Source organism: Sphaeramia orbicularis, chromosome 19 (genome assembly GCF_902148855.1).
Source record: "Sphaeramia orbicularis chromosome 19, fSphaOr1.1, whole genome shotgun sequence".
Classification (NCBI taxonomy): Eukaryota; Metazoa; Chordata; class Actinopteri; order Kurtiformes; family Apogonidae; genus Sphaeramia; species Sphaeramia orbicularis.
In genome coordinates, this window is record NC_043975.1 from 16,114,548 (window position 1) to 16,135,002 (window position 20,455).

The 20,455-nt window shown below is 37.3% G+C and overlaps 1 protein-coding gene across 1 annotated transcript in view; it reads right to left on the minus strand.

The window, feature by feature from the left end:
• The window catches only part of dnah9 (dynein, axonemal, heavy chain 9), a 344,949-nt gene that overhangs the window by 203,870 nt on the left and 120,624 nt on the right, over positions 1–20,455 (minus strand). The window contains exons 37-39 of the mRNA XM_030122326.1: positions 11,498–11,785; positions 5,675–5,885; positions 5,468–5,595 (exon numbers count right to left, since the gene is read on the minus strand). Of these exons, the coding sequence (XP_029978186.1) occupies positions 5,468–5,595; positions 5,675–5,885; positions 11,498–11,785 (627 nt within the window). The remainder of the gene's footprint in view (positions 1–5,467; positions 5,596–5,674; positions 5,886–11,497; positions 11,786–20,455) is intronic.

The window sequence follows — 20,455 nt, forward strand, 5'->3', positions numbered from 1 at the left end:
GATGACATTAGCTGGATCGATGCCAAAATAAGCTACAATACATGCGAGGGGCGGGGTTTGTTGTGCCTGGCACCACTTGTTGTGAATGAAATACTTTTTTGAGCACTTAAACCATACATAGCTTGTATTTGAAGATGGGCATCGACATCAGATGAGGCCAAAATCACACAGTCACACGAGCTGTAATGCTGCTAAAGATGTGAAGTGCCTGATGTATTTCTGGCCATACATCTGACAGATTCTGGAGTGCGTCATCAGTCTTTATAACTGATCAGGCAGATGGTAATGTGAACACGAATAAGTGTTAAGAAATCAGGCTAAAAATCCTAAAATCGCCTTTGATAAAATGTATTGGATGTGTTCATTGACTTTTGGCTGAAATCCCACTGACTTCATTTAAAGTAAAGAGTGGGAGGCCGGTGTTAGGACCTATGGACGTCCGCCAGGGGAGATATTGAGGCATTTTGGCTTCTCTCTTGGCTTTCACTGTGTATACGTTCCATGTGCTAAATAATAACTAAATAAAACTATAAGGTTTCCATATTTTATGACCAACTTCAAGCCCACCATTTTGAACTCAGGGTGCACTTTTTGCCATTTCCATTTGTTGTTGATGCAGAATATATTTATATGTAACACCTCTGTACAACATCTGAATGGAGGTTATGAAGACCTGCAGTCATTATTGCTGTATCGTAACAGTTTTCCACAATGTACTGTTGTTCCTGCAATTATATCCATGTAGTATCCAGTATTATAATATATACATACTAGATACATACTGCAGAGTTAGTATCCATGTTGTAGATGTTGAAATCACAAACACACAAACAAATCATATCCTCATGTTTTCTGTTTTTATGTTGGCATTTTATTAGGGGCTCGGGCATCGACACGAGCACCTCTCCCCCATTGCAAAGCAATGGGAGAGAGGTGCCACGAGCACCTATTGTTCTTCCGCGCGTTTCTTTCACTTATTCTTCATCTTCCGGCCAAAATTTTGTCCGTTAATACAGCCTCGGGCGTTGTGACGACCCCTGCAAATTATACATCAAAACGTGCGGTTTCATCGGGAATCCTGTGCTATGTTATTTTCGTAGAGATTCGTGAATTTTTCGCAGAGTTATTCGCAAAAAAACATGTGAAAAAAGTCCCATAGAAACGAATGGGGAGAGGAAAAAATCAGCCAGAAAAGTCCACTTTTTTCCAGACACTACTACTTTGCCATACTTTGACCTACAGACTTCATTTAAACTTTAAAACGCAGGCATTTTTGTCCTCTCCGCACGAATGTACTTTGTATGAGGATGGGGTTTACGGTTTTCAATAGGTGAGTCTTCAAAAACCCCTAGGTTGAGTGAAAATTCTCAAAATTTCCTGAGTTAGAGTGTGTGATGTCATCACACTAGAGTGTGAGAGCAGTGAAAATTCACCTGAAAATTCTCTGAATAAATCGCCCTCCCGGCCAAACGATACATCGCAGTTGAATGACATTTTCCAAAAACGTAGCCATGGTTCCTGGGCTTCATATGAACCCATGTTTGAAGACCTAGCTCTTTTTAAAGTGAAATGACAGGCACTAGTTTGGAGGCTCATCCCTTCTTTCCTCCATTAACTCTCCATTGTAGCGGATTCCTTCTTGTCTTGGTCAGTTGACTGTTTTTAAACTGCTCTAACTCAGTCATTTCTCATAGTACGTGAAAAAAAACCTACATCTGTGTGTTCCCCAGGTCCTTCTGACGCTCACGGTCATTTCGGTTTTCTCCTATCTTGTACGGTTTTCCCATAATTAGCAGTTTTCCGGGACCTGTTCTGAGTGACTCACTCAGCCTTTTCCTGCTGCTCTGTGTGTCTCTCTCTCTCTGTGTGTGTCAGTGCAGCGCCGTTGCTGCGGCAACAGCCCCTCTGCTCTGTGTCCCAGGTGTGTCCAATAAACTGAATCAGTCTGACATGTTTCTCCTCCCATAGCAACCCTGGAGAGTCCATAGCAACGCTGGGTGTGTGAGACAGTACTGATACTACTACTATTACTTTTACTACTATGATAACTACTACTACTACTAAAAATACAACCACTACTACTGAAAGTACTACTACTATTACTAAAAATACGACTACTATTACTACTACTACTAATAAAAATACTACTACTACTACAAATACTACTACTACTATGAAAACTACTTCTACTACTACTACTACTAAAAATACTACTACTAGTATTACTAAAAATACCACTACTACTACTACAACTACTACTACCACTACTACTAAAAATACTACTTCTATTACTACTTCTCCTTCTACTTCTCCTCCTTTTACTGATAGAATAAACTGATTCAAACTGATTCTCTCACACACACACACACACACACACACACACACAGAGTATAGAACACAGACAGTTGAAGCTCAGGTGTCAGGTGATCAGCATCAGCCAATCAGGTCACACATGACTACAACTAATGGGGAGAGGAAAAAATCAGCCAGAAAAGTCCACTTTTTTCCAGACACTATTACTTCGCCATACTTTGACCTACAGACTTCATTGAAACTTTAAAACGCAGGCATTTTTGTCCTCTCCGCACGACTGTACTTGTTATGAGGGTGGGGTTTATGGTTTTCAATAGGTGAGTCTTCAAAAACCCCTGGGTTGAGTGAAAATTGTCCAAATTTCCTGAGTTAGAGTGTGTGATGTCATCACGCTAGAGTGGAAGAGCAGTGAAAATTCAACTGAAAATTCTGTAAATAAATCGCATTCCCGGCAAAACCATACATCGCAGGCGAATGATATTTTCCAAAAACGTAGCCATGGTTCCTGGGCTTCATATGAACCCATGTTTGAAGACCTAGCTCTTTTTAAAGTGAAATGACAGGCACTAGTTTGGAGGCTCATCCCTTCTTTCTCCCATTGACTCTCCATTGTAGCGGATTCCTTCTTTTCTAGGTCAGTTGACTATTTTTAAACTGCCCTAACTCAGTCATTTTTCACAGTACGAGAAAAAAACCTACATCTGTATGTTCCCCAGGTCCTTTTGACGCTCACGGTCATTTCAGTTTTCTCCTATCTTTTACGGTTTTCCTTTAATTTACAGTTTCTCGGGACCTGTTCTGCTCCAGTCTATGCCTATTCCTGCTGGTCTGTGTGTTAGTTTCATTCTCTGTGTGTGTCAGTGCAGCGCCGTTGCTGTGGCAACTACAACTACTACTACTATTAAAAATACCACTACTACTACTACTACTACTACTACTAGTACTAAAAATACTACTAAAGATACTACCTCTACTACTAAAATTACTACTACTACTAAAAATACTACTATTACTTCTATTACTACTACTAATGGTGACGTCCGTCAGCCGCCAAACTTTGGCACTCAGCTTGTCCATATAAAGTGAATGGGGGTGCAGAACACAGAATTCCCCTCCGGCCATTAAGTCTTTGGCAACGTCGAACCGACATGCCCCCCCGACCCCCGAGCCCCTCTCACGATTTCCGCGTGTGGAAATTGTCTAGTTATTACTGCTGTTGTGATATCATTTGATTACTATATATTTGCCATCATTCCTCTGTGTATGTTTCTCATAAGCTAATTTTGTGTTTTTAATTAGTACCCTACCCCCCCCGAAGGGGAGGCAAGGGGTACTGTTTTTGGCTCAGTTTGTTTCTCTGTTAACACCCTAGCAGCAAAACTACTGGTTGAATTCATACCAAATTTGGTTTATATATATTGCCAGTGACCCAGAATAGACCTCCTTACATTTTGGGAAGAGCAGGTCAAAGTTAGAGTTTTTAATGAATTTAAAATTGTTTTTTTTTTTACATTTACTTATAATGAGCGAAATTTCAAATGTAGCAGCAAAACTACTGCTTAAATGCATATCAAATGTGGTTTATAGATTGTCAGTGATGCAGAATAAATGTCATTACATTTTGGGAAAACTACGTCAAAGTTTAAATTTTATATGAATTTTTTTACGTCCTTTTTTTCCCCATTTACTTACAATGGGCGAGATTTCACGTCTAAAAAAACACTAATTTTACAGACTTGGCACATATATAGAGGCAATTGATATGCTGACATCAGCACATGCATAGACATGATGACATCAGCTGGATCAATGCCAAAATAAGCTACAATACATGCGAGGGGCGGGGTTTATTGTGCCTGGCACCACTTGTTGCTTCTTTATTAACATTAGTTAGTGGGTGCTTTAAATATGCTCACAGGGTTTTCTGCCTCTCCTCTGGCTTTATAATATTTAATATATTTGTTTCAGATATTTTTTATTGCAAAGCCTTATCATAGTATAGATTTGTGATCCCCTGATTGGTACATTATGCTTCATTTTTGATATCAACATAACGCACAATCAGAAATGAAAAGAAAACAACATTGATAAACGGCTAAAATTTACTTAGGGGGTCAAATGAGTGGCCATTTTTGTCATAAAAAAAAAAAAAGTTGTAAGAAATGCATAGAACTGTGTTGAAATAATGCTCATACATTTGTGCACAGACTACTGATATTATTTGACAGTGGAAGCAATATTTTCAGAAATATTGGATTTTGAATAGCACGTGTATGTGAAAACTTTTGCTGGTGGACGGACGTGACATTACCCATGATGATCTGGTCAGTACCAGTACTTTAGATCCCTGTGCAAAAACTAGGATCAGAATTATTTATTGTATAGTTTATCATCATACTAAAGAGTAAATAATATAGAATTGTCATTTCTTTATAAAAATACTTATTATTAGAAAACTGTTGATTTAAAAAGTGATGTGTGGCATTCTTAATGTATGTATCGGCGTAACATAAGCAGGATGGATCAGCACCATACTCCATATTGCAACCTGTAAAAATAAAACATGTGATATGTAGTATATAATCTTGTAAGAAAAATTGGGGAATCTAAAAGAATAGAATATTTGTTTTTCATGTAAATTCAGTTAAAGTATAACTTGGCCATTTGTGACATGAAAATATAACATTAATTGTAATGAAATTGGACATTTTTGAGCTGAAAACATAGTTCATATGACCATCAACATGTTGCAACAGAACTGAAATCCTGTCAATTTGCATAACTTGCATTTACCAACACAAAGTTCCTTTGGGGATTCACTTATATTGATTTCTTATGCACAAAGACATAAACAAAACCTCTAAGCAAATTTTAGCTGTAAAATGAGACAAAAAAAAAGAAAGACGGGGGCAGAAAAACAAAAAACACAATTTGACATCCCCCCTCCCTATCCCCAGAGCCACTGAAATAAATCAGGGTAGTGCTATGCTGTGGACTACTGCTTATGTAGTGGATCTGAACTGTCCAGCCCTTCCACATATGACATCACTGGTTTCCTTTTTTTTTTTCAAATTCTCCCAGATATTATTTAATACATTTGACTTTTTATAATAAATATTAAAAACATTTACACATAAACGCCCAGCGCTCACACCTTATTGTCGTCCATGACTGTGTTGAGTGATTCAATCCACATCGGGTCAATATCTCCGTCCAGAACGATCCACTTTGGCCCACTGTGTCTGATGTTGGCCAATTCACGCATGATATTGGAAAAGAGGCCTGTGGGAAAAGGAGTTCACTTTGTGGTTACTCAGGTCAGGTGTCATTCAAGAGGCTTTCTGAAGGAGCCACTAATCACCGTCTTTCCACTCTCTGGTTGCTGGGTTGATGATGCCGAAAAGCTCGTCATTGGTCACAGCCTTGGGGTTCAGGTCCGCCCACACAGGCCGACGCTTCATGGTCTGATAGGTTCGTTGGAGTGACCTCATCACCTGGCTCTTCCCGGTGCCTGCGTTCCCGATCACGAACACAGAGTGGCGTACAGCCAATAGCTCCTCCAGCTGCACCACCTATCACACACACATACACACACACACACACACACACATACATACACACACAGGATTAAACATATGCTTTGTTTACTCACATGAAGAACAAACAAGATTTGGTGAACACATGGAGGCTAGGAAATGTATCAGGAGCTCAGTCCACTCCTTATCAAAATGTTCTGGTTCAGAGCGTATGTAATCCGATGCAGCATGACAGAGTGCAGTAAATCACCGCAGTGCAGCAGCAACTTAACTCACTGTTCACAAGCCACACTAATTGACTGTGGTGGTCTTCTGTGTGACACCAAAAGGAAGGACACAAACCTACGCAGTCACTTCTGATTGTGTACAATTAAAAAAAGCATGAAAAAACAGGCAGTTACTATAGAGAGAACGACTGTGACAACAAAGTAGAACTGCTACGTACAACACAATTTTTGTAATTTGACCAAAATGAGATAAGATCAACCTGAGCTTAAGACAAACTGTTTTACCAATGTATAACTGATAACTGCATCTGTAGAATTGCTGATGTTGTAGATGTTGCTTTTGACCTTCTTGTTTCTCTTCTCACAACAATAATGTAATATAACATCCTAGCAGAAATTTAATGTAAATAGCATCTACAGCAGGGGCGTCAAACTCATTTTAGTTCAGGGGCCACATTCAGCCTAATATGATCTAAAGTGGGCCGGACCAGTCAAATAATATAAATAATAGGTTAACAACTTATAAATAATGTCAACTCCAAAGTTTTCTCTATGTTTTTGAGTGAATAAAGCAAAATTCTGTAATAAAAATGTTTACATCTATGAACTGTACTTGAACATAACATGAACAAATATGAACAACTTGAAAATTCTTAAGAAAAATAAGTGCAATTTTAACAATATTACGCCTCAGTTTATCATTTATACATGTGAATCACAACTTCCAGATCACAGTGGATCTACAAATACACAAAATATTTGGTAACAGGCAGAATATTGTTAAAATTCTGCATACTTCTCTTAAGACATTTCATATTGTTCATGTTTGTTCAGGTTATTCACATTTTTTGTAAAAGTATAGACTGTGAATATAAACATTTTTGTGTAATTTTACATTTTTTACACTAAAACAAAGACAAAAATTAGCATTTTTCATCAGTTACAGATTGTTATCATTGTATTTTACTGGTCTGACCCACTTCAGATTGAACTGGCCTAAAATGATTTTCACATCCTTAATTGTTAACATCTTAATTATAATATTTGCGTTTCACAAATTCATCCGAGGGGCCAGATTGGACCCTTTGGCGGGCCAGTTTTGGCCCCCAGGCCGCATGTTTGACATCTGTGATCTACAGCAACACATTTTAGTTCAATCTGACTAAAATAGCTGGGAAAGATTTGATTTTCTGCCTAACAATCATCAATCGTTATCTTAATATGTCCATTTTCAGCCAAATATGTGATCCTACAAAATCCTATAAACCAGTGCTGGAACTAGCAAATGTCAAACCAATCTGAATTTAAACAGCAGTTAAAATTGATTTTAAACATTATATGGGGATCAGTCATTTTGATATGTCAGTTTTTGGCTCACTGTATTACTGTAGCATTTTAATTATAACAAAGTACCTACCCAGTTTAGCTGAGAAAACTGATTTTAAATGTCAGTGTACAGACCCAGGGACAAACGCTCTCATAGAGATGCACAGACAAATGAATAATCAAATTAACATTTTAATTAAAAATTGCATTCTCTGATTTATAAATGGTTACACCAGCACAAAACATCTTCTCACTAATTGTTAAGTGAAAATTTCACATAAGAAAGGTACGGAAGAGGATTAGGGCCACTGGGAAAAAAAATTAAATAAAAAATTAACATCCAATATATATTTTTTTATTATTATTCTGAGAAAAAAAAATCAGAGCTCTACAAGAGAAGATTAGGGCAACTGTAAAAAAAAAAAAAATAAAAAAAAAAAATAAAAAAGTTACAATATTTTTTTTAATTAATATTTTGAGAAAAAAGTCAGAATTCTGAGAAAAAAAAAAGTCAGAATTCTGACTTTGTTCTCAGAATTTTGGCTTTAATCTCAGAAATCTGACTTTTTCTCATAACAATAATCAGAAAATATATTAGACCTTAATTTTTTTTCTTTTTTTCAGTGGCCCTAATCATCTTCCATAGAAAGATGTGGAGAATTAGAGAGTTATTTTAGTAGCTGGCCTTACTGCAGATGTAAAGGAAGTGTTCAGCTCATTTTGGGGAAGGGAGTATTTAATATTTAAATGAATAATGCAATTCCATTGACTAAAGTTTGCAGTAGTGCATATTGTGAATCATGCCATTATCTGATGCTGAAAGAAGCATGTTATTTTTGTATTTCACATGGCTTTTGTCAGACCATGTTGACTCACAGGACAGCTTATTCTTCATTTTCTGGAGGAGCCCAAAGACGACCTGGAAACTCCAATATCCAAGACACCAAAACCCCTCGAAATATTTCATTTTTGTCTTTCCATTGTGCTGTGTTTTCTGCAGCTGAGGTTTCAGTCAGCATTTTCAGGGACTTAATAAACTCTTAAAGCTCTAGGATCAGAACTTGAGGAAGAAAAATCCAGAATTTTAAAATTTATACCTTCCATCTGCAGCTCATCCCTGTTAGTCCGAATCAAAACCCTAATTAAAAAAGATAGCGGACCGGTCACTGTTTTGTACCATTATGGAAAAGTGAAGCCACTTTTCAAGCTTTTATTTTAACATACAGTCCAGAGCAGAAAAGTCACGTCTAGGGCACTTCTTATAGAGTCTGGTCAGTGATCAGTAATTACAGGTGTGATTCACATAAATAATCCTCATCAATCAAGCACTGCAGCTTTAACTGTTACATAAGTGTTGAAAGTGTTCAAAAGACTTGAGTGTTTCACAGCTCACAACTACGAACAATACACAGTTTTCTACACCTCTGAGGCTATAGACCAGTGGTTCCCAACCTTTTTTGGCTTGTGACCCCATTTTAACATCACAAATTTCTGGCAACCCCACACATTCAAAGCTGAGACATTTTTTTGCTAAAATTAACTTGTTTTTGATCATGTAATAGTTTGCTATACTATGTTGGAAATAAAAGTTAATTTTAGAGGACATTTAGTCTATATAATGTGTATTACTATGGACGGAGGCAGAAAAGTCAGGTGTAGATTACTGCACAAAGTGAGAATTTGATTTTCCTTGGTCAGGATATGTACAGTCAGTCCAGCTTGGATTTACAAGGCTGACAATTAACACTGAGTAAACAATAACTCCAACTATGAGCACACGGTCACATGATCTGGTCAGTCGAGATATGCCCTCTCAGATATTATATCCTGCATTTTATTTGAACTTGATTTTTATTAGGAAAAGTGTGTGGTGTTTTAATTCTAATGAAATATATATTGAATTATTATAAATATATTTTATTAGTAATTTTTTATTTTTATGAATTACTAGAAATTTCAAGCGACTCCATTTGAATTCCAGGCGATCCCATGTGGGGTCACGACCAAGGTTATTATCGTTAACGAAAACTAACGAAATGACGAAAACTAGAATTGTAAAAACATTTTCACTAATTGAAATAAATAAAAACTATAATTAAAAGAAAAAAATAATAACTAACTGAAACTGTATTGTGTGTTTACAAAACTAACTAAAACGTATAAAAATTCTGGATAAAATTCCCTTCGTTTTCGTCTTTGTGAGTGTCGGATTGATATAAAATTGATTTATTTCCCTCAAGCAATTTTAGCTGCTGGCATCATATGATATTTAATGGTCCGTCACTTCTTGTCACTTGTCGTTTAGGCGTCTTCTGGTCCCCACTCTACCTGGAAACATGGAGACTAAAGTTGGGAGAAAGCAGCAGAGTCCTGTCTGGGATTTATTTGAATACGACAGCGAAGAAGATAAAAGATATTAAAAAACTAAAACTAAACTAAAACTAAGCATTTAGAAAATAACGAAAAACTAATAAAAACTAGCAAACCTGCTCTAAAAACTAATTAAAACTAACTGAATTAGAGAAAAAAAAAAGTCAAAACTAAATAAAACTAAACTATAATGAAAAATCCAAAACTATTATAACCTTGGTCACGACCCCACGATTGAATAACACTGTTATAGACTGACCTTCACACTATATGGAATAAATGTGGTCCAGTGGTTTTGATTTGACCACACATAAGCGTTGTGAGTTGAAACAGTTCCATCATTAAACTGTGTTGACCTGTGTAATTGTACTTCTTAAGTATGAAGCTGCCGTTTATATTGTACCTTTTTAATTTTAATTTGAAACCAACATACGTTAATTCTATGATGAAATAATCAAAAGTAAAAAGTGACACATATGACCTCAATCATTTTAAATGGATTTACTACCATGAGAATTGTGAAGAATTCAGTTTGGCTGCTTTAAGCCAAGGTGTCTGTAAACTTCCACTCTCAAATGTTTGAAAGATGCTTTACTTTCTCCACAGTCCCTGCAGCTCATACTCCTATAAATCCCAATTCAGACACTTGACTTTTTGGATTTCCGCTGACTCTCAGCGTAACATTTCCATGAATTCAGATATTTGAGGTGACACCGCTGTGTGTGTATCAAGAGTAAAAGAAAGAAAATGGGAAGAAAGAGAGATTTCCTCCCCACTTCCACTCAAACACACAGATGGCAAGTTCAATCAATGCCATCGACCGGGACCCCTCGTGGCTCCCACTACCCCCGTCCATTCAGTTGGAGTGCAGGCGGCTCGGTGCTCTCAAAGGCCCTCGCTGATTACCGCTTTGATGTGCCGAGGACTAATGCTAGCACAGGCTAACGCTAAAGGTATGCCTCGCCGCTCCCCACCCCTCGTTGTCTGAAATCAAAAAGGTTGGCTGTGCAAACAAAGACAGTAAAAGTTCAGGCTGTGGGGGTGGATGGTTGTTATTGACCACCACCTCCATTCTCTCTCTCTCTCTCTTGTTCCGTTTCTCCTCCTCTTTGTTTATTTCGATGGCTGTCTCACACAGTGTCAGGGTTAAGTGGCGTGGTGCAGCGGTGGCCTCCACTGATGGAGTGTTATTATGTGGTTGCTGTGTCTGTTTGACCTGAGGCAGATTGCACTTATTTCCCCTGGTCCTATGTTCATCTGTCTCTGACATATATCACCTTCCACTGTGCATGTGTGTCTTCGTGTGTGTCCGTATGCAATATGTTGACAAGAATTAGGTCAGCTGCTCGAGCACCTGAACTCTCATCACTGCAAACCCTTTGCTTTCTGCAATATTTGCCCGATTCATCCAGATCCTACAGCTGCATTTGACATTAATGTCCATTTCCCTTTGGAACATTATGACATGAGGTAAATAGCTTTTGGAAAGAACTCCGATAAATCTAAATGAAAGCACTACAACTGTAATATCAGTCTAAATTGTTAAAGATGAAACCCCATTTGGGGACTGTGCTTGTGCTCCTCAGACAACTTGTGATTACATAGCAGCTGGCCCAAACTCATGTGGGGCTTTAAAATTTCTGTAATCAAAACAGAATTCGATAAACTGCACCAGACAAGTATGAAAACTGTCAGGAGGTTGGCGAAAAATTGGGTTTACATTACCTTCAGCACAAAATTGTCCTCGGCCTGTAGCTTCAAATCCAGAATGGACTCCTTCACGTGTTTCTCGAAGTCCAGGTCTCTCTTCCTGGGGACGTCCAAGGCGGGGAACAGGTCGCCGATCAGGCCCATGAACACCGGCATGTCATCCGTCACAATCTTGGGGATGTTGAAGTCTCTCAGAGCGCGCATCAGGACCTGGTCCTCGGCCCGGTCGGGGTCTCCTCTCTTCAGCGAGCCGGCCACCACCAGGACCGACTTGATGGCTCGAAGGCCCCAGTCGTAGTGGTCCTTTAGTAAAGACATAAGTCAGTGAGAGGAGGGGAATACACCGCAGGCCAGCAGTTTCACAGCAGAATGTGCAAAGTCAGGAGTAACAGACTGAAAAGAAAAATAATGTCTCTCTACTAGCCATTTAAGAAGCTAGCATCATGAACCTCAGCACAGTTTAACGGACCTTTAGATAGAAAAATTCAGTTCAGCACTAAGCTCCATCAAGCTGACAAATATTTATCTTCAGCTGCTGAGAGAAATCTGGTGAAAACACAATCTTTTACCTGCAAATACAGTATATGTTTAAATCCTTTTCTTACTGCATTAAAGCTGCAGTGCTTGATCATTTTTTTAATGATGTTGGGGAAAGATTCCACAATCCCCTTTAAGGGCACTGTGATTTAAGTGGTCTGAGAAGACACTACACCTCTGTTTATGGGCTGAAGAAAATCTACTTGTGACATCCTAATTTTGTCTGATCACAAGTATTTTTGGATGAGTATGTAGAAGGGTTACATGTGACGGACAGCTATAAGTACCAGTTATAAGTACAGGTTTGACGTCCTGATGAAGGCTTGAAGCCGGGTTGATATAAGGTCTAGATATGACCACGCCATGGTAATAAAAGCATTTTAATGTTTAAAGAGAGTGCCTTGGAGTTTTCTTCCAGTTTGTTATCTACACTGAACAAAAGTATAAATGCAACACTTTTGTTTTTGCTCCCATTTTTCATGAGCTGAACTCAACAATCTAAAACTTTTTCTATGTACACAAAAGGCCTATTTCTCTCAAATATTGTTCATAAATTTGTCTAAATCTGTGTTAGTGAGCACTTCTCCTTTGTCCTTTGCTGAGATAATCCATCCACCTCACAGGTGTGGCATATCAAGATGCTGATTAGACAGCATGATTATTGTACAGGTGTGCCTTAGGCTGGCCACAATAAAAGGCCACTCTAAAATGTGCATTTTTACTGTATTGGGTGGTCCAGGGGGGTCAGAAAATCAGTCAGTATTTGGTGTGACCACCATTTTCCTCGCACAGTCTTCTTCATGAATTCTCTGAAACGCCTTTGGAGATGGCTTATGGTAGAGAAATGAACATTCAATTCACAGGCAAAAGCTCTAGTGGACATTCCTGAAGTCAGCATGCCAATTGCATATTCCCTCAAAACTTGTGACATCTGTGGCATTGTGCTGTGTGATACAACTGCACGTTTTAGAGTGGTCTTTTATTGTGGCCAGCCTAAGGCACACCTGTGCAATAATCATGCTGTCTAATCAGCATCTTGATATGCCACACCTGTGAGGTGGATGGATTATCTCAGCAAACGAGAAGTGTTCACTAACACAAATTTAGACAGATTTGTGTGAACAATATTTGAGAGAAATAAACCTTGTGTGTACACAGAAAAAGTTTTAGATCTTTGAGTTCAGCTCATGAAAAATGGGAACAAAAACAAAAGTGTTGCATTTATATTTTTGTTCAGTGTACCTTATGAATCCCTTTTTCCAAACAGCACCTCAAACAAACTCTTTTCTTGGTCCTAGAAGCATTCCTTCCCATAAATTTTTGTAGCAGTTTACTGGTATTGTAGTTCTCGAGATTGGTCTTTTTTAACGTGTTGGTCTCGTCTCAGTCACGGGTATATTTTTACTCGGTCTTGTCTTGGTCTCGGACTGTGCAGACTCAGGATTTTAAGGCGAGACCAGTTGTGACCACCGCTGTTATTTGCTCACGCCACTGATTAGAGTAGAAAGGGAGCTATTTCAAAGCAACCAGTTATTGGTTGCTTGATTTGTTCCCATGGTTCCCCAGCAACAGCTAAATACAGACACACCACACAAGTGGCAACCCCCCCCCCGAGGCATGCGGTGACAGTAAAGTAAGACCAGGATTAGGTGTCTGCATGTCCAGCAGCAGTGATGTCTGCAAACTCATTAGTAATAAAGTTTGGTTTCCAAAGCCACAAAGAATACATCTGCTTACACAAACACATACATTAAGAATGTCACACATCACTTTTTAAATCAACAGTTTTCTAATGATAAGCATTTTTATAAAGAAATAACAATTCTATATTGTTATTTACTCTTTAGTATGATGATAAACTATACAATAAATAATTATGATACTAGTTTTTGCACAGGGATCATTTGTGGAAATGGTGACATGGCTGCCGAGCATCAGTATGATGGGATCTGTAACAACCATGTCACATCCGTCCAATACTAACATTTATGAATAAGAGGATAATTAGCAATAGTAAGTATATAAGTTTATTACTAATAAAGTACTGGTACTGACCAGATCATCATGGGTAATGTCACATCCGTCCACCAGCAAAAGTTTTCACATACACGTGCTATTCAAAATCCAATATTTCTGAAAATATAGCTTCCACTGTCAAATAATATCAGTGGTCTGTGCACATATGTATTAGCATTATTTCAACACAGTTCTATGCATTTCTTACAACTTTTTTTTGACAAAAATGGCCACTCATTTGACCCCCTAAGTAAATTTTAGCCGATTTAAACATGAGTTTTGGAGATAAAAATGCAACTAATGTCATGATATAATGCAGGAGGAGCAAGTTTTGATTCTCATATGGCCCAACATTCTGTTATGATCTTGCAGAAAACAAACATGTATAATCTTAAATGTATTCCTAAAGCCTTTCGCCTCAGGGTCTTTTACTAAGCATACACTCATGCAGATTCATTACTTCCCAAGACTCTAATCTCAGCTGGAACATTGCATGATTACACAAATAATCAATAAGTAAATCGAAAATCATCTGAAATGTTAAGCATGTTAGAGCTCTGGGTTTTGTTTTAAGTTTCAATACACAATACTTAAACAGCCTGCAGGTTTACATCAGCTCCTATCTTTATCATAAAGAAGAAAATCAATACTAAATCTCATACTTTGACTTTTTAATTTTCACCCACTGGAAATCCAAACAACCTTCTTGCTATGTATTTTAGGGCTTTATGTGCATAATATGTACCATCAACTGTATCAGACAGAGTTTGAAATAATATCAGTGTAATTTTTTATTTTTTATTTTTTATAAACATTTGTGATGTTGGGTTTAAATTAGGTGTGGTTATGCGAACACATTCACTGTGAAAACTGATTCATCAGTCATTTGTCCCTAACAACAAGCTATCTTTCAGCATTGCATTCATAGCTCTGAGGACAAGACAGAGCTTTTCTGCTAGCTATTATACTCAGGAGTAGTAGGAATAGCAGAGCATTTTGTGACTCTCCATTCAGATGCCGAATAAAATTCATTATTTTCAGAAGGGGGGGGGTGTGAATGCTCATATAGGACCGAATTATCGCATTAGAAAAGATATCGAAGCATTCAATTTGGAAAAAAAAAAATCAGATCAAAGTTTTGAAGATGGCTTGAGGTGATTTTTGACTTTTCGAAGGAGTATAAATGTTGTTAATAGGAGACAGAAACACCATTTTCTGTTGTGATGCAAACGCTTGGATGTTTCTGACATTTTCTGAGTGAAAATGAAACTGATCAACACGCTCATCCAATGTATTCAAGAAATAACATGCTCTAAAAAGTGTGTCAAAACTTATAGCACAATAAGTGCACATCTACAAATGGGGATTATTTGCTCCAGTAAAACAACATAATCCGCCCATGATTCAGATTCTGTGATTACTTTAACCCAACAGAAAATTGGATATTATTCTGATACATCACATCATCACTGAGCCTGAGCCTATACTAGGAACTAGGACTTGGAGGCTTATTATTGCTATTAATTATTTAAGGAGAAGGGGTGGGAGTTTATAAGTTATACTTCTCACTCCTTTTCGAATATGTATTTTATGTCTTATGTTTAAATGTTTTGTCTGTTTTAGAGCCCGATTAAAGCATATCACCACTGAATCAACACTGGTCAATATGTAACCGATTTATGAACTTTTTCACTGCGCACAGATTCTGTCGCTCTGCTTGTGTGTCTGTTCTGCCCGGAGAGTTACAGGAATAGAAAAGTCTGTTCAGACTCACTTTCACTTCTCTTCCGACAATCACGCAACCCACCCCCACCCCCACCCCACCACCCCACAAAAATCACTGCCCACCCTCCGCCCCTTGTCTTACAAACTACTCACAGTTTCATTCTATAGGTGCGCCTGGATTTTGACACTTAATTATTAATTGTTGCTTGCATTTTAAAGAACGATTTACGGCTAAAATTTACTTAGGGGGTCAAATGAGTGGCCATTTTTGTCAAAAAAAAAAATTGTAAGAAGCGCATAGAACTGTGTTGAAATAATGCTAATACATTTGTGCACAGACTACTGATATTATTTGATAGTGGAAGCTATATTTTCAGAAATATTGGATTTTGAATAGCACATGTATGTGAAAACTTTTGCTGGTGGATGGACGTGACATTACCCATGATGATCTGGTCAGTACCAGTACTTTATTAGTAATAAACTTATATACTTACTATTGCTAATTCTCCTCTTATTCATAAATGTTAGTATTGTGGATCTAAAACAATAACAGCTGACACAAAAACACAAAATGTGTCAGTGAACGGATGTGACATGGTTGTTACAGATCCCATCATACTGATGCTCAGCAGCCATGTCACCGTTTCCACAAATGATCCCTGTGTGAAAACTAGGATCATAATTATTTATTGTATAGTTTATCATCATACTAAAGAGTAAATAACAATATAGAATTGTTATTTCTTTATAAAAATGCTTATTATTAGAAAACTGTTGATTTAAAAAGTGACGTGTGACATTCTTAATGTATGTATTGGTGTAACATAAGCAGGATGGATCAGCACCATACTCCATATTGAACCTGTAAAAATAAAACATGTGATATGTAGGATATAATCTTGTAAGAAAGATTGGGGAATCTAAAAGAATAGAATATTTGTTTTTCAGGTAAATTCAGTTCAAATATAACTTGGCCATTTGTGACATGAAAATATAGCATTAATTGTGATGAAATTGAACATTTTTGAGCTGAAAACATAGTTCATATGACCATTAACATGTTGCAACAGAACTGAAATCCTGTAAATTGGCATAACTTGCATTTACCAACACAAAGTTCCTTTGGGGATTCACTTATTTTGATTTCTTATGCACAAAAACATAAATAAGACCTCTAAGCAAATTTTAGCTGTTTACCAAACAATTTTTATGTATCTACTTATTAAATAAAGACACATCTTTTCCCAAAATGTCTGCTCTCCCCAGCATAAAAACTACCACATCTACAACCACATACTAGTCTAATATAAGACTATTACAGACTATTATACAGCGTTTAAAGTTGTGTAATTATCTTTGTGAGATAAACAAAGATGCAACTGTTAATCCACATGTCCACCATTATCTAACATAAGACTATTATGTCCTGTGTATATCAATGTTCTTATTTCATATATTGGCCAGCATATCGGATATCTGCTTTTTTAACCCCCAATATTGGTATCTGCTCCAAAAATCCCATATCGGTTGGGCTCTAGTCTGTTTATTTATTTTTCTCTTTTTTTTTTACATTCATATTCAAAATAAATACTTCAATCAATCAATTAATATAAGACTATTCCAGATACTGTTTACCTGGGTTATTAACTAACGAGCATGGAGAAATATGTGAGTCAGTTCATCATGTAAAGTGGCCTCCTCTTACCTCTGGGAGACATCATTGTTCACTTTTACTGCAATAATAAAGACTAACTGTGGGACTTGTTTGCGTGTTGAATGATCTTGGTGTGTGTCTGTCATCCATCACTCCAAAAATGAACAAACTCTTTGGTGAGAGACAGGCTCATCCATCTCCTTAATTTAGGTGAGCTCATTAAGTGACTTATAGTAAATTGGGTTAGATAAGAACGAGATGGGATGTTCTGAGGTAACAGGCTTAATTACTACGGCGTGTTCTGTAAGTGTCCAGACATTCCTGGCAACGGTTTGTATAAGAAGCCGTAAGTTCATTATTTCAGACAGTCACCTCTGGGCAGGTCGTTTTAAAGGTCTGGGTGCATTATGTTCATTGTTACCACTGTTACGATTATGAGGGGGGTCCTTGAACAATTTTCTTCCCTGTTTGAGAACCCCCAAAGGCTCCGTAACATGTTCATCTGTCCATGTACAAGTGATTTTATGATATTTCCTTCTGTTTGTCCTGTCCGAGAGGGCTGAACATCACACTGTGAAAAATGTGATATTGTGACATAATAATCACATGGTCTGCTGCTTTGAAAATGCGCAGATTACTGCTGCTGTTTAAGGTGCTGATCCTAATTTGTTTTTCTTGTTACACGATGCAGCAACTTTCACTTTGCATGTTTTTCACTGAACCTCTTTCTGCTCAATGATCCCGAGCCTGATTCCAAAATATTGCCGGAGTGTTAAGTCACGTGACGGCGCGCCGCACACGCTTCGCCGCCTAAACAGAGCCCGACTGGTTCTGCCTTTTTTAATTTTACATGTAGAGAATGAGCAAATGTGGCCAGTGAGCAAACTGCACAGACAATAATAGGTTTTCCTGCTCGCGCTTGCATCTGCAGTATTCTTTTATGTAATTACACGGCTGCGTTTTACACTCGTATACTCCGGGGGACACTGCAAATAAGATCGCATTAAAACGACGGTGCATCTATGACAAAAACAAGCTTAAAGCAGCACTGTTTTGGTAGAGTTTTAGTGTCACTAGGCAAAAAATCCATTATTACTATTTCAGTGTACTGCAACTCAAATGGTCTAACTATTAATATTGACATCAGCTATCAGAATAATATTTTCTTTTGTGTGACTCAGTACATTATTTAATGTAGTGAATGAGTCACTTTAACCCTTTCATGCGTGAATTATGAGAACCTTAGTCAATATTTTTTCCTTGAGTGTTTTTGTTCCTCTTTAGGCATGAAAAAAACAATGCAATTTTTTTTTTTTTTTTTTTTTAATGAACCCATTTTTCGTGGAGTTACAAAAATGTCCACTCAGCTGGATACCATGCGTTTAAGTTTTGAAGCAAAGAAACATTTATTTAAAAATCATCATCAGAAAGTGATATACTGTGTGAAAACTACGAAATAAAAACATTTTTAATGCCGCTAATTGCTAAATTGCTACTGTTTTCTCACATTTTATCATACTCTAATAGTAGTTATTACTCATTTCATGGAGATAATATCCTCCTGAGACCCAGGAAATTGACAGTTTTAGCTTTTTTACGTTTAAAAATTGTCTTAATTGGAAACTGCAAAATACAACAGTTTTTTCAGATAGATTTTAAAAATTATTTTAATTTATTGATTGATTTTTTTAAATGGAATGTTCTTTGCAATGCATAGCAACTTTTGTCCCCTGCAGAGGACAAAATGCATTGCTGGGTCTCAGGAGGATATGAAAAAAAAAAAAAAAAGGTAATTACAGTCTAATAACAATTAGCAATTGATTTACACTAAAACATGTTACTGCAGATCAGGTTTATCAAGAGCAGTAAAGTTACAATAATTGTATGAATTGCAGTGTTTGGGATGATGCATAAGAGTCCACTGTGTTGGCTGATATGGAACTAAAACAACAAAACCCATGAATAAACAATAGAACAGATGGAGAATGTGTCCACTGGAGTGACCACTATGCATGAAAGGGTTAAATCTTAGTTGCTGCATTTCTGTGAAACTTTTGAAAGATCACAAAACAATAGAAATTAAGTGCAACCGCAGTGAGTAACACTGTTATCAGAGGGTGGTGTATAGGCAGCATTACACATGACTATAATAAAAAGAACAGAAGAATTAAAAGATGCAAAACACTTAACAACCACTTTATTATACTAACCCCTAACCCTGATTCTAACCCTGTAGTCGTGAGCTGTGGGTAGTGAAAGAAAGAAAGAAAGAAAGAAAGAAAGAAAGAAAGAAAGAAAGAAAGAAAGAAAGAAAGAAAGAAGAAAGAAAGAGAAGAAAGAAAGAAAGAAAGAAAGAGATCGTGGATACAAGCAGCAGTAATGGCAGTAAAATGGATGGACATAAACATTTGTAATGTGACACTTACAGAATCTGCATTAACCCTTTATCAGGAAAGTGGCTATTTTTGGTCATTTCCACATGCCTTACAAGACAGTGACGGCAACAGTTACAGTGAGGACAAGGAGGCAACTGTAAACACGCAGCAAGCAGTCCACATCCACATTATCCCTTTGAACATCATTCCTTACATTAGTACCATTACTTCATGGTACCTAACAAAGCAGGTACACTCACTGTTCATGCAGAGGTGGACCTTACAGACCCTGTAGACCACATTGGACCTGAGATTGTTGACTCACTGTCCTCACTGTAACTGTTGCTATCACTGTCTTGCAATGTGTGCGGAAATGACCAAAAGTAATCACTTAGCCGATAAAACGTTAAACAGTAAAGCCAGAGATACTTGATACATAATGATAGTTAAATGTAGTGGTGATTCTGATATAATTTCTTTCAATTTTTTCTTTTTATAAGCCATGACTTTAAGGGAATTTTTTTTACATTTGTAGCAAATGTTGACTTGGATGAGCTGATCGGTTAACTTTTGGTGGCTGAAGGTCAAAGGTTAAGGTCACGGTGACAAAACATGTTCTGTAAAAACACTTTTTTATGAAAGCAATGTTTTTCACTTCTCACC